This window comes from Cyanistes caeruleus, chromosome 34, assembly GCF_971803275.1.
Source record: "Cyanistes caeruleus chromosome 34, bCyaCae1.hap1.1, whole genome shotgun sequence".
In the NCBI taxonomy this organism is placed as follows: Eukaryota; Metazoa; Chordata; class Aves; order Passeriformes; family Paridae; genus Cyanistes; species Cyanistes caeruleus.
In genome coordinates, this window is record NC_141735.1 from 1,400,801 (window position 1) to 1,412,867 (window position 12,067).

At 60.9% G+C, this 12,067-nt stretch overlaps 2 protein-coding genes across 2 annotated transcripts in view; both read left to right on the forward strand.

Moving 5' to 3' along the window:
- The first annotated feature begins 71 nt into the window (after positions 1-71).
- On the forward strand, positions 72-7,250 carry B3GAT3 (beta-1,3-glucuronyltransferase 3). The gene is made up of 5 exons (XM_086870963.1): positions 72-465; positions 1,004-1,124; positions 1,330-1,660; positions 4,721-5,011; positions 7,007-7,250. The coding sequence occupies exons 1-5, from the start codon at positions 384-386 to the stop codon at positions 7,103-7,105; spliced, it is 924 nt and encodes a 307-aa protein (XP_086727089.1). The 5' UTR covers positions 72-383; the 3' UTR covers positions 7,106-7,250.
- Positions 7,251-8,223: 973 nt separating this feature from the next.
- Positions 8,224-12,067, forward strand: part of EML3 (EMAP like 3) — a 22,669-nt gene continuing 18,825 nt past the window's right edge. The window contains exons 1-4 of the mRNA XM_086870878.1: positions 8,224-8,437; positions 8,785-9,040; positions 9,542-9,643; positions 11,060-11,088. Of these exons, the coding sequence (XP_086727004.1) occupies positions 8,224-8,437; positions 8,785-9,040; positions 9,542-9,643; positions 11,060-11,088 (601 nt within the window). The remainder of the gene's footprint in view (positions 8,438-8,784; positions 9,041-9,541; positions 9,644-11,059; positions 11,089-12,067) is intronic.

Below are 12,067 nucleotides of genomic sequence, written 5' to 3' on the forward strand. Positions count from 1 at the left end.
TTCTTGCGACTCCCGGAACTTTCAGCCGCGGGTGGAGGGGGGAACACGGGGAGGGCGGACCGGAAGTGGCCGCCAGACCGGAAGTGCTGCCCCACCGGAGCCGCCGAGCCCCCGAGAGCGGCCCTGACCCCGCCCCCACCCGGGAGCCCACCCGGGACCCCCCGACCCCTCCCCAGGGACCCCCGGTAGGGTCAGAAACCCCCCCGCGGACATCCCCCCGAGCCCGGGCCGGCACCAGCGCCACGTCCGCACCGGGAGTGAACTGGGATTGGGGGGGGGGCGGGGAACCGGGAGCCGGTAAAGACCCCCGGGGGGGGAGGATGTGAGACCGGGACCCCCTGAGAGACCCCCGGGACCCCCCCGGGACCCTCCCCGCCCCCACAATGCGGCTGCGGCTCAGGAACGTTTTCCTGGTTTATTTCGTGGTGTCGCTCGTGGGGCTTTTCTGCGCCCTCCGGGAGCTCGGTGAGGGCCGGGGGCGGCTCGGGGGGGTCCTGGGGGGTCCTGGGGGGGTCTGGAACCCCCCCTGGGCTGGGCTGTGCCCTCCGAGAGGGAATTTGGGGGTCTGGGAGGGGGATCTGAAGGGTTTGGGGGGGTCTGGGGGCGATTTTAAGGGGATTGGGGAGGTCTGAGGGGGATTTGGGGGGTCTGGGGGCGATTTTAAAGGGATTGGGGAGGTCTGGGGGGGATTTGGGGGGTCTGGGGGCGATTTTAAAGGGATTGGGGAGGTCTGGGGGGGATTTGGGGGGGTCTGGGGATGATTTTTGGGGTCTGGGGGTGATTTTTGGGGGTTGGGGAGATCTAAGGGGGTCTTGGGGGACTTTTTGGGGGGATTTTGGGGGAGGTTTGGGGAGGTTTGTGGGGACTTGGGGAGGATTTTGGGGGAGTTTTTGAGGGAAATTTCGAGATCCCCTCAGTCCCGGGGGGGCTCCCTGATGGAATTGGGGGTGGGGGAGGGGTCGGGGTGGATTTTGGGGGGTCCCTGACGCCCCCTCCCCCCCAGGCCGGCCCTGTCCCTGCCCCCCCCCCGAGCCCGAGCGGCGCCGGGGCCGCCCCGGGGGGGCCCAGGGGGGGGAGGGGGCGGCGCTGCCCCCCATCTACGTGGTGACCCCGACCTACGCCAGGTGAGACCCCTCCCCAAACCCCCCCCGGAGCCCCCAGACCCATTTAACCCCTTCCATTCTCCCGCAGGCCGCTGCCCCAGGCAGAGCTCCTGCAACCCCCCAGCCCCATTTACCCCCCCTTAACCAAACCCCAGCCCCCCCCCCGATCCCCCCCGAGCCCCTGGGACCCCCCAGGCCGCCCCCAGCCCCATTTCTCGCCCCCCAGGCCGGTGCAGAAGGCGGAGCTCGTTCGCCTCTCGCAGACGCTGCTCCACGTCCCCGCCCTGCACTGGGTGGTGGTCGAGGACGCCGCCGCCCCCTCGGCGCTGGTCGGGGGGGTCCTGGCGGCCTCGGGGGTCTCCTTCACCCACCTGAGCGCCGAGACCCCCCCCGAGCTGCGGGGGGGCCCCGGGGCCCCGTCCTGGCTGTTCCCGCGGGGAGCGGAGCAGCGGAACCGGGCGCTGCGCTGGCTGCGGGACACGCGGCGCAGCGACGAGCCCGGCGTCGTCTACTTCGCTGATGATGACAACACCTACAGCCTGCGGCTCTTCGAGGAGGTGAGGGGCTGGAAATGCCAAAAAAACCCCAAAATCCCCCCAAAAAATGGACCTGGAAAAGCCCCAATTCACCTGAGCCTCGGTGAGCCACCCTGAGCCATCCTAAACTCGACCTAAACTCAGCCAAATCCCCCTCAGCATCTACAGCCTGCGGCTCTTTGAGGAGGTGAGGGGCTGGAAATGCCAAAAAAATCCCAAAATCCGCCCAAAAAATGGACCTGGAAAAACCCCAATTCACCCCAGCCTCGATGAGCCACCCTGAGCCGCCCTAAACTCAGCCAAATGCCCCCAAAATTGTTCAAATCCCCTTCAACATCTACAGCCTGTGGCTCTTCGAGGAGGTGAGGGGCTGGAAATGCTCAAAGAAACCCAAAATCCCTCAAAAACCCCCAAAATTCCCAAAAAAAACCCAAAATCCCAAAAAAAACCCCAAAATCCCAAAAAAAACGGACCTGGAGGAACCCCAATTCACCCCAGCCTTGTTGAGCCACCCTGAGCCGCCCTAAGCTCGACCTAAACTCAGCCAAATCCCCCCAAAATCGTTCAAATCCTCCTCAGCCTGTGGCTCTTCGAGGAGCTGAGGGACTGGAAATGCTCAAAGAAACCCAAAATCCCCCCAAAAAACCCCAAATCCCCCCAAAAAACCAAAATCCCCCAAAAAAACCCGACCTGGAAAAGCCCCAATTCACCCCAGCCTCGGTGAACCACCCTGAGCTCGACCTAAGCTCAACCTAAACTCAGCCAAATGCCCCCAAAATCGTTCAAATCCCCCTCAACATCTACAGCCTGCGGCTCTTCGAGGAGGTGAGGGGCTGGAAATGCTCAAAGAAACCCAAAAAACCCCAAAATCCCAAAAAAAACCGGACCTGGAAAAAGCCCCATTCACCCCAGCCTTGTTGAGCCACCCTGAGCCGCCCTAAACTCGATCTAAACTCAGCCAAATGCCCCCAAAATCGTTCAAATCCCCCTCAGCCTGTGGCTCTTTGAGGAGGTGAGGGGCTGGAAATGCCCAAAAACCCCAAAAAACCCCAAAATCCCCAAAAAAAACGGACCTGGAAAAACCCCAATTCACCTGAGCCTCGGTGAGCCACCCTGAGCCATCCTAAACTCGACCTAAACTCTCAAATCCCCCTCAGCATCTACAGCCTGTGGCTCTTCGAGGAGGTGAGGGGCTGGAAATGCCAAAAAAACCCCAAAATCCCTCAAAAAACCCCAAAATTCCCCAAAAAATCCCAAAATCCCAAAAAAAACCGGACCTGGAAAAGCCCCATTCACCCCAGCCTTGCTGAGCCACCCTGAGCTTGACCTAAGCTCGACCTAAACTCAGCCAAATCCCCCCAAAATCGTTCAAATCCCCCTCAACACCTACAGCCTGCGGCTCTTCGAGGAGGTGAGGGGCTGGAAATGCCAAAAAAACCCCAAAATCCCTCAAAAAACCCCAAAATTCCCCAAAAACCCCAAAATTCCCCAAAAAAACCCCAAAATTCCCCCAAAAAACCCCAAAATCCCAAAAAAAACCCGACCTGGAAAAGCCTCAATTCACCCCAGCCTTGTTGAGCCACCCTGAGCTTGACCTAAGCTCGACCTAAATCCCCTATAAATCTCGAATAATTCCCCTATCAATCCCTTATAAATCTCCAATAAATCCCCAATAATTCCCCTATAAATCCCCAATAAATCCCCTCTAAATCTCTAATAAATCCCCAATAAATCCCCTATAAATATCTAATAAATCCCCAATAAATCCCCAATAATTCCCCAATAAATCCCCAATAAATCCCCAATAAATCCCCTATAAATCCCCAATAAACCCCCAATAAATCCCCAATAAATCCCCAATAAACCCCCAATAAATCCCCAATAAATCCCCAATAAACCCCCAATAATTCCCCTATAAATCCCCTTACAAACCCCATTTTCCCGTCCCCAGATGCGCAGCACCCGCGGCGTGGCCGTGTGGCCGGTGGGGCTGGTGGGGCTGGAATTCCCCTATAAACCCCAAATAAATCCTCAATAAATCCCCAATAAATCCCCTATAAATCCCCAATAAATCCCCAATAAATCCCCTATAAATCCCCAATAAATCCCCTATAAATCCCCAATAAATCCCCAATAAATCCCCTATAAATCCCCAATAAATCCCCTATAAATCCCCAATAAATCCCCAATAAATCCCCAATAAATCCCCTATAAATCCCCCATAAATCCCCAATAATTCCCCTATAAATCCCCTTACAATCCCCATTTTCCCGTCCCCAGATGCGCAGCACCCGCGGCGTGGCCGTGTGGCCGGTGGGGCTGGTGGGGCTGGAATTCCCCTATAAACCCCAAATAAATCCCCTATAAACCCCCAATAAATCCCCCATAAATCCCCAATAAATCCCCTATAAACCCCCAATAATTCCCCTATAAATCCCCAGTAAATCCCCAATAAATCCCCAATAATTCCCCCATAAATCCCCAATAAATCCCCAATAAATCCCCAATAAATCCCCAATAATTCCCCCATAAATCCCCAATAATTCCCCCATAAATCCCCAATAAATCCCGTATAAATCCCCAATAATTCCCCAATAAATCCCCTGTAAATCCCCAATAAATCCCCTATAAACCCCCAATAATTCCCCTATAAATCCCCTTACAAACCCCATTTTCTGGTCCCCAGATGTGCAGCACCCGCGGCGTGGCCGTGTGGCCGGTGGGGCCGGTGGGGCTGGAATTCCCCTATAAACCCCAAATAAATCCTCAATAAATCCCCAATAAATCCCAAATAAATCCCCAATAAATCCCCAATAATTCCCCCATAAATCCCCAATAATTCCCCTATAAATCCCCTATAAATCCCCAATAAATCCCCAATAAATCCCCTATAAATCCCCAATAAATCCCCAATAAATCCCCTATAAATCCCCAATAAATCCCCTATAAATCCCCAATAAATCCCCAATAAATCCCCAATAATTCCCCAATAAATCCCCTGTAAACCCCCAATAAATCCCCAATAATTCCCCAATAATTCCCCTATAAATCCCCTTACAAACCCCATTTTCCCGTCCCCAGATGCGCAGCACCCGCGGCGTGGCCGTGTGGCCGGTGGGGCTGGTGGGGGGTCTGCGTCTGGAGCGGCCGCTGGTTTCGGGGGGTCGCGTTGTGGGGTTCCACACGGGCTGGAGGCCGGAGCGCCCCTTCCCCCTGGACATGGCCGGCTTCGCCGTGGGGCTGCGGCTGCTGCTCGCCCACCCCCGAGCCCAATTCGACCCCCGCGCCGAGAGGGGATTCCTGGAGAGCTCCTTCCTTGGGGGGCTGGTGACCCCCGCCCAGCTGGAGCCACGGGCCGATAACTGCACCCAGGTGGGGATTTGGGGGGGTCTGGGGGGGATTTGGGGGGTCTGGGGGTGTCCTGGGGGGGTCTGGGGGTGTCCTGGGGGGGGTTTGGGGGTGTTTGAGGGGATTTGGGGGTTGGTGACCCCCGCCCAGCTGGAGCCACGGGCCGATAACTGCACCCAGGTGGGGATTTGGGGGGGTCTGGGGGTGTCCTGGGGGGGGTTTGGGGGTGTTCTGGGGGGCTTTGGGGGTGTCCTGGAGGAGTTTGGGGGTATTCGGGGGGCGTTTGGGGGTGTCCTGGGGGGGTTTGGGGGTGTTCTGGGAGGGTTTGGGGGCTGGTGACCCCCGCCCAGGTGGAGCCACGGGCCGATAACTGCACCCAGGTGGGGATTTTGGGGGTCTGAGGGGGGTTTTGGGGGGTTTGGGGGTGTCCTGGAGGGGTCTGGGGGTGTCCTGGGGGGGTTTGGGGTGTCCTGGAGGGGTCTGGGGGTGTCCTGGGGGGTGTTTGGGGGCTCTGGGGGTGTCCTGGGGGGGTCTGGAGGTGTTTTGGGGGGGTTTGGGGGTTGGTGACCCCTGCCCAGCTGGAGCCACGGGCCGATAACTGCACCCAGGTGGGGATTTTGGGGGTCGGGGGGGGTTTTGGGGGGTTTGGGGGTGTCCTGGAGGAGTTTGGGGGTGTCCTGGGGGGGTTTGGGTGTTGGTGACCCCCGCCCAGCTGGAGCCACGGGCCGATAACTGCACCCAGGTGGGGATTTGGGGGGTCCTGGGGGGGTTTGGGGGTGTCCTGGGGGGGTCTGGGAGTGTCCTGGGGGGGTTTGGGGGCTGGTGACCCCCGCCCAGCTGGAGCCACGGGCCGATAACTGCACCCAGGTGGGGATTTTGGGGGGTCTGGGGGGGTTTTGGGGGGTTTGGGGGTGTCCTGGGGGGGTTTGGGGGTGTCCTGGGGGAGTTTGGGGGTGTTTGAGGGGGTTTGGGGGGGTTTGGGGGTTGGTGACCCCCGCCCAGCTGGAGCCACGGGCCGATAACTGCACCCAGGTGGGGATTTTGGGGGAGTCTGGGGGTGTCCTGGGGGGGGTTTGGGGGGTTTTCAGGGGGTTTGGGGGGGTTTGGGGTGTCCTGGGGGGGTTTGGGGGTGTCCTGGGGGAGTCTGGGGGTGTCCTGGGGGGGGGTTTTGGGGTCCCTCAGGGAGTCCCAAAGGGATCTGGAGGGGGTTCATGGGGTCCTAGAGGATTTTGGGGTGTCCTGAGGAGGAATTTGGGGGGATTTTTGGGGGGATTTGGGGGGCTGGAGACCCCCGCCCGGGAGGCTCCGAGGGCTGCACCCAGGTGAGGGCTGGGGGGGGATTTGGGCTGATTTTGGGGTAACTCTGGGCAGATTTGGGGGTGCAGGTGCTGGTGTGGCACACAGAATGATCCCGGGGTGATTTTGGGGTGATCCCGGGGTGATTTTGGGGTGTTTCGGGGTGTTTCGGGGTGATTTTGGGGTGTTTCGGGGGTATTTTTGGGGTGATCTTGTAGCAGTTCCGGGGCGGCAATGGGGGCGATACAGGGCTGATTTTTGGGGTGATCCGGGGTGATTTTTGGGGTGATCTCGGGTGATTTTTGGGGTGATTTCAGGGTGATTTTTGGGGTGATTCGGGGTGATTTTTGGGGTGATCCGGGGTGATTTTTGGGGTGATTTCAGGATGATTTTTGGGGTGATTCGGGGTGATTTTCGGGGTGATTTTTGGGGTGATTTCAGGGTGATTTCAGGGTGATTTTTGGGGTGATTCGGGGTGATTTTTGGGGTGATTTTTGGGGCGATTCGGGGTGATTTTTGGGGTGATCTCAGGGTGATTTTTGGGGTGATTCGGGGTGATTTTTGGGGTGATTTTTGGGGTGATTTTTGGGGTGATTTCAGGGTGATTTCAGGGTGATTTTTGGGGTGATTTCAGGGTGATTTTTGGGGTGATTCGGGGTGATTTTTGGGGTGATTCGGGGTGATTTTTGGGGTGATCCGGGGCTGATTTGGGGGCGCACGCAGGTGCTGGTGTGGCACACGCGCACCGAGAAGCCGAAGCTGCGCCAGGAGGAGCAGCTGCAGCGCCAGGGCCGCGGCTCCGACCCCGACATTGAGGTTTAGGGGGGCCCCGGGACCCCCCCGGGACCCCCCGGGACCCCCCCGGGGCTCCGGGACCCCCCCCAGACCTTTATTTATAACCAGGACCCCCCGTTTTTTGGGGGGACCCCTCCCCGATCCCCCCCCTGCAATAAACGCTCCCTCCTCAGCCTCGTCTGTGTTTTGGGGGGGGGTCACCCCGAATTTTGGGGACCCCCAGCACGGGTGGGGGGGGGATCGGGGGTCACCCAGACCCCGATTTTGGGGGCAGGGAGCACTGAGGACCCCGGTGGGATTTTGGGGAGGGGTCCCGCGGGAGTTTCGGGGGATCAGCCGAGCCCCTCCCCCCCAATTTATTTTGGGGGGGGGGGGGTCACAGCCCCCCCCTCATTTCGGGGGGGGGTCCCCAGGCGGGTCCGATTTTGGGGTGTCCCGGCTGTTTTGGGGAGGGGGGGGTTGCTCTTCTTCCCCCCCCCCGACCCGGATTTTGGGGGTTCCCCGGGGCTTGCCGCCCCCCTGGGGGGTCCCCGCACATTTTGGGGTGTCCCGGGGCCCCCCCGGGCCGCCCCCCCCGCCGGGGGAAGTGACTCGGCCGCGCTTCCTGGGGCGGTGTCGGAGCGGCCGCGGGCCCGGCCATGGAGCCCCCCCCGGAGCGCGGTGAGACCCCCGGGGGGGGCGGGGGGACCCCCGGGGCTCCCCCCCAACCCCGGGACCCCCCCCCGGGACCCTCCCGGGACCCCCCCCCGGGCCGGGGCGGGGGCGGAGCCCGGAATGGGGCGGGGAAGGGGGGGCGGGACACGTGGGGACACGGGGGGGGGCACGGGGGGGACACCGGGGGTCCCCAAAGGCCGCGGGGGTGACCCGGGGGGGTCCCCGGGGGGTGGGGGGGTGACCCGGGGGGGGGTCCCGGTGACATCTGAGGGGGGGACACAGAAAGGGGGGGGGTCCCGGTGTTGGGGGCGGGGGGCACGGGGGGGTCCCCGAGTGTCACGGGTGGGGGAGGGGCGCTCCTGAGATCCGGGGGGGGGCGGGGGGGTCGCGGGTCACACTTGGGGAGGGGGGGAGGGGACACACGGGGGGGGTCCCCGAGTGTCCGGGGGGTTCCCGGGGGTGGGGGTGGGGATCACGCGGGGGTCCCCCCGATGTCCGGGTGCCCCCCCCCCCAGTGTCCCCCCCCCCGGGTGACCCTGCCCCCCCCCCAGGTGAGCTGGGACCCCCCCCCCGGCGAGGCCGGGCCCCCCCCGGGGGCGCTGGAGCTGCGGCTGCGGAGGGTGGAGCAGGAGCTGGCGCTGGTCAAGGCGGCGCTGGGGGAGACCCTGCGCAGGTTGGGGGGCTGCGACCCCCCCGGGGGGCTCGGTGAGAGCGGGGACCCCCCCCGGGGGGGCTGCGGGACCCCCGCACGGGGCTGGGGGACACCGCGGTGGGGGCTGGAACCCCCCAAATAAAAGTTGGGGCAGAGTTTGGGGGGCTGCGATCCCCTCCCCCCCACACCCCGGGGGGCTCGGTGGGCGCCGGGACCACCCCCCCCCCCACCAAGGACCCTGGGACCCCCCCAAATGGGGCTGGGGTCTCCATCTGGGGGTCCCCCACCCTTTTTGGGGTCCCGGTTCTTTCCCTGCACCCCCAGCTCGGGCTCCTGGGGGGGGTCTCAGGGTGCCGGGGGGGCTTTTTGGGGTCCTGACCCCTGTCCCCCCCTCCCCCAGCCCCCACCGGAGCCCCCCCGGAGCCCCCCCCGGAGCCCCCCCGGAGCATCAGCGTGGGGACACAGACGGAGGAGCCCCCCCCGCGCCCCCCGAGCCCCCCCCAGGAGCCCCCCGGGACCGGCGGGGCCCCCCTGGAGCCGCCCCCGCCGGGGTCCCCCCCGTGTCCCCCCGCCCCGGGGTCCCCGGAGCCCCCCCCGAGCCCCGAGACCCCCCCGGCGCCCCCCAGCCCGGCCCCGCGGGGACCCCGCAAAGAGCTGTGAGGAGGGGGGGGCACCCCCAAACTGGGGAGGGGGCTGGAGGGGTGGGGAGGGGGGCTGGGATGGCCGGGAGGGACCCCTGAGACCCCCAAAAGTTCCCCATGAACCCCCCCGGGACCCCCCAAACCCCCCCCAGCCCCCCCTGACCCTCCCCAGGACCCCCCCGTGGGAAATTGGGGCGGTGGGGAGGGGGCGTCATGGGGGAGGGGGCTGGGGGGGTTTGGGGGGGTTTGGGGGGGGTCGGGGGTGTCTCCCCTTCACTGACGGTGTCCCCCCCATCCCCCACCCCCTGTCCCCCCCCCCGGACCCCCCCAAATCCCCCCAAACCCTCCCCCCATCTCCAAATCCCCCCGAACCCCAAATTTCCTCATCCCCCCCCCCCATTCCCCCTAAACCCTTTTATCCCCTGAACCCCCCAAATTCCCCCCAAATCCCCTGAACCCCCAAAACCCCCCCGGACCCCCCCAAAACCCCCCCAAAACCCCCCCGGACCCCCCCAGGCTGCGCCGCCACAGCTCCTCCTCGGGCCCCCCCAGCCCCCGGCAGCGCCTGAGCCGCAAAGCGGCGTCGTCAGCGAACCTGCTGCAGGGGAGCCCCGAGAGGTGGGACCCCAAAAACCCCCCCAAAATATCCCTGTGAACCCCCCCGGACCCCAAACTCCCCCCCAAATCCCCAACCGAGCTGCTGCAGGGGAGCCCCGAGAGGTGGGACCCCAAAAATACCCCAAAAACCCCCCCAAAATATCCCAAAAAATACCCCAAAATATCCCTGTGAACTCCCCCGGACCCCAAATCCCCCCCAAACTCCCCCCAAATCCCCAGCCGAGCTGCTGCAGGGGAGCCCCGAGAGGTGGGACCCCAAAAACCCCCAAAACCCCCCAAAACCCCCCAAAAATACCCCAAAACCCCCCCCAAAATATCCCTGTGAATTCTCCCGGACCCCAAATCCCCCCCAAATCCTCAACCAACCTGCTGCAGGGGAGCCCCGAGAGGTGGGACCCCAAAAACCCCCCAAAACCCCCCAAAAACCCCCAAAATATCCCCAAAAATACCCCAAAATATCCCCCCAAATCCCTGTGAACTCCCCAGATCCCAAACCCCACCCCAATCCTCTCAAATCCCACCCACGACCCCCAAATCCCCCCCAAAGTTCCCCTCGAACCCCCTCCCTCACCCCAAATTTACCCCCCTTTACCTCCAACCCCTCTGAACCCCCCAAAATCCTCCCAGAACCCCCAAATTCCCCCCAAATCCCCTCAAATCCCCCCAAAATCCCTCTCAAATCCCCCCAAATCCCCCCAAATCCCCCCAAACCCCCCCAAATTCCCCCAAATTCCCCCAAAATTCCCCAAATTCCCCCAAATTCCCCCAAAATTCCCCCAAAATTCCCCAAATTCCCCAAATCCCCCCAAAATCCCCCCCAAAATCCCCCCAAATTCCCCCCCAAATTCCCCAAATTCCCCAAATTCCCCCAAATTCCCCCAAATTCCCCCAAAATCCCCCCAAATCCCCCCAAAATTCCCCAAAATTCCCCAAATCCCCCCAAATCCCCCCAAAATCCCCAAAATCCCCCCAAATTCCCCCAAAATTCCCCAAATCCCCCCAAATCCCCCCAAAATTCCCCCAAATCCCCCCAAAATTCCCCAAAATTCCCCAAATCCCCCCAAAATCCCCAAAATCCCCCCAAAATCCCCCCAAATTCCCCCAAATCCCTCCCAAATCCCCCCAAATCCCCCAAAATTCCCCCAAATTCCCCCAAAATCCCCCCAAATCCCCCCCAAATCCCCCCAAATCTCCCCAAATTCCCCCCAAATCCCCCCAAATTCCCCCCCAAATTCCCCAAATTCCCCCAAATCCCCGCAAAATTCCCCCAAAATTTTCCAAAATCCCTCTCAAATCTCCCCAAATCCCTCCCAAATCCTCCCACATTCCCCAAATCCCCCCAAATCCCCCCAAAATTCCCCAAAATTTCCCCAAAATTCCCCAAATCCCCCCAAATCTCCGCCTCCTCTCCCGCAGCCGCCCGAAGGAGCCGACCTTGAGCCCAGGTGGGGGACGGGGAAAATTTTGGGGGTTCAGGGGGGGAATTTGGGGTTCGGGGAGGTGAATTTGGGGGTTCCTTGGGGGATTTTTGGGGGTTCAGAGGGTTCATTTGGGGGTTCTGGGGGTTCATTTTTTGGGCTCATTTTGGGGGGTTCAACGCCTTCGTTTTTGGGATTTGTTTTGGGGGTTCTGGGGGTTCATTTTGGGGATGGATTTTGGGGATTTTGGGTTGATTTTGGGGCTTTCTGGGGTTCATTTTGGGGGTTGATTTTTGGAGATTCGATGGTTTCATTTTTAGGTTTTTGGGTTTCATTTTGTGGGATTCAGGCTGCTCATTTTGAAGCCATAATCCCCTTTTTTTCCCCCTTTTTTCCCCCCCTTTTTCCCCCTTTTTTCCCCTTTTTCCCCCCATTTTCCCCCCCTTTTGTTTCCCCCTTTTGTTTCCCCCTTTTCCCCCCTTTTTTCCCCATTTTTCCCAATTTTCCCCCATTTTCCCTTTCTTCCCCATTTCCCCCCCTTTTTTCCCTCTTTTCTCCCCTTTTTCCCCCCATTTTTCCCATTTTCCCCCTTTTCCCTTTCCCCCCCATTTTTCCCCCCTTTCGCCCCTTTTTCCCCCCATTTTTCCCAATTTTCCCCCCATTTTTCCACTTTTTTCCCCATTTTGCCCCATTTTCCCCCTTTTCCCCCCTTTCCCCCCATTTTCCCCCCTTTTTCCCCTTTTCCCCCCATTTTCCCCCATTTCCCCTTTCCCCCCGTTTTTTCCCCCCCTTTTTCCCCCTTTTTCCCCCCATTTTCCCCCCCTTTTTCCCCCCATTTTTTCCAATTTTCCCCCCATTTTTCCACTTTTTTCCCCATTTCGCTTCATTTTCCCCCCTTTTTCCCCCATCTTCCCCCCATTTTTCCCCCTTTTTTCCCCTTTTTTCCCCCTTTTCCCCCCCTTTTTTCCCCATTTTCCCTCTTTTTTTCCCCATTTCCCCATTTTTT

Coding starts and splice junctions, on each gene's coding strand:
- B3GAT3 (XM_086870963.1), top strand. CDS start 384: ATGCGGCTGCGGCTCAGGAACGTTTTCCTGGTTTATTTCGTGGTGTCG. Junction 1,125..1,329: donor GTGACCCCGACCTACGCCAG/GTGAGACCCCTC, acceptor CTCGCCCCCCAG/GCCGGTGCAGAAGGCGGAGC. Junction 5,012..7,006: donor GGGCCGATAACTGCACCCAG/GTGGGGATTTGG, acceptor GGGCGCACGCAG/GTGCTGGTGTGGCACACGCG.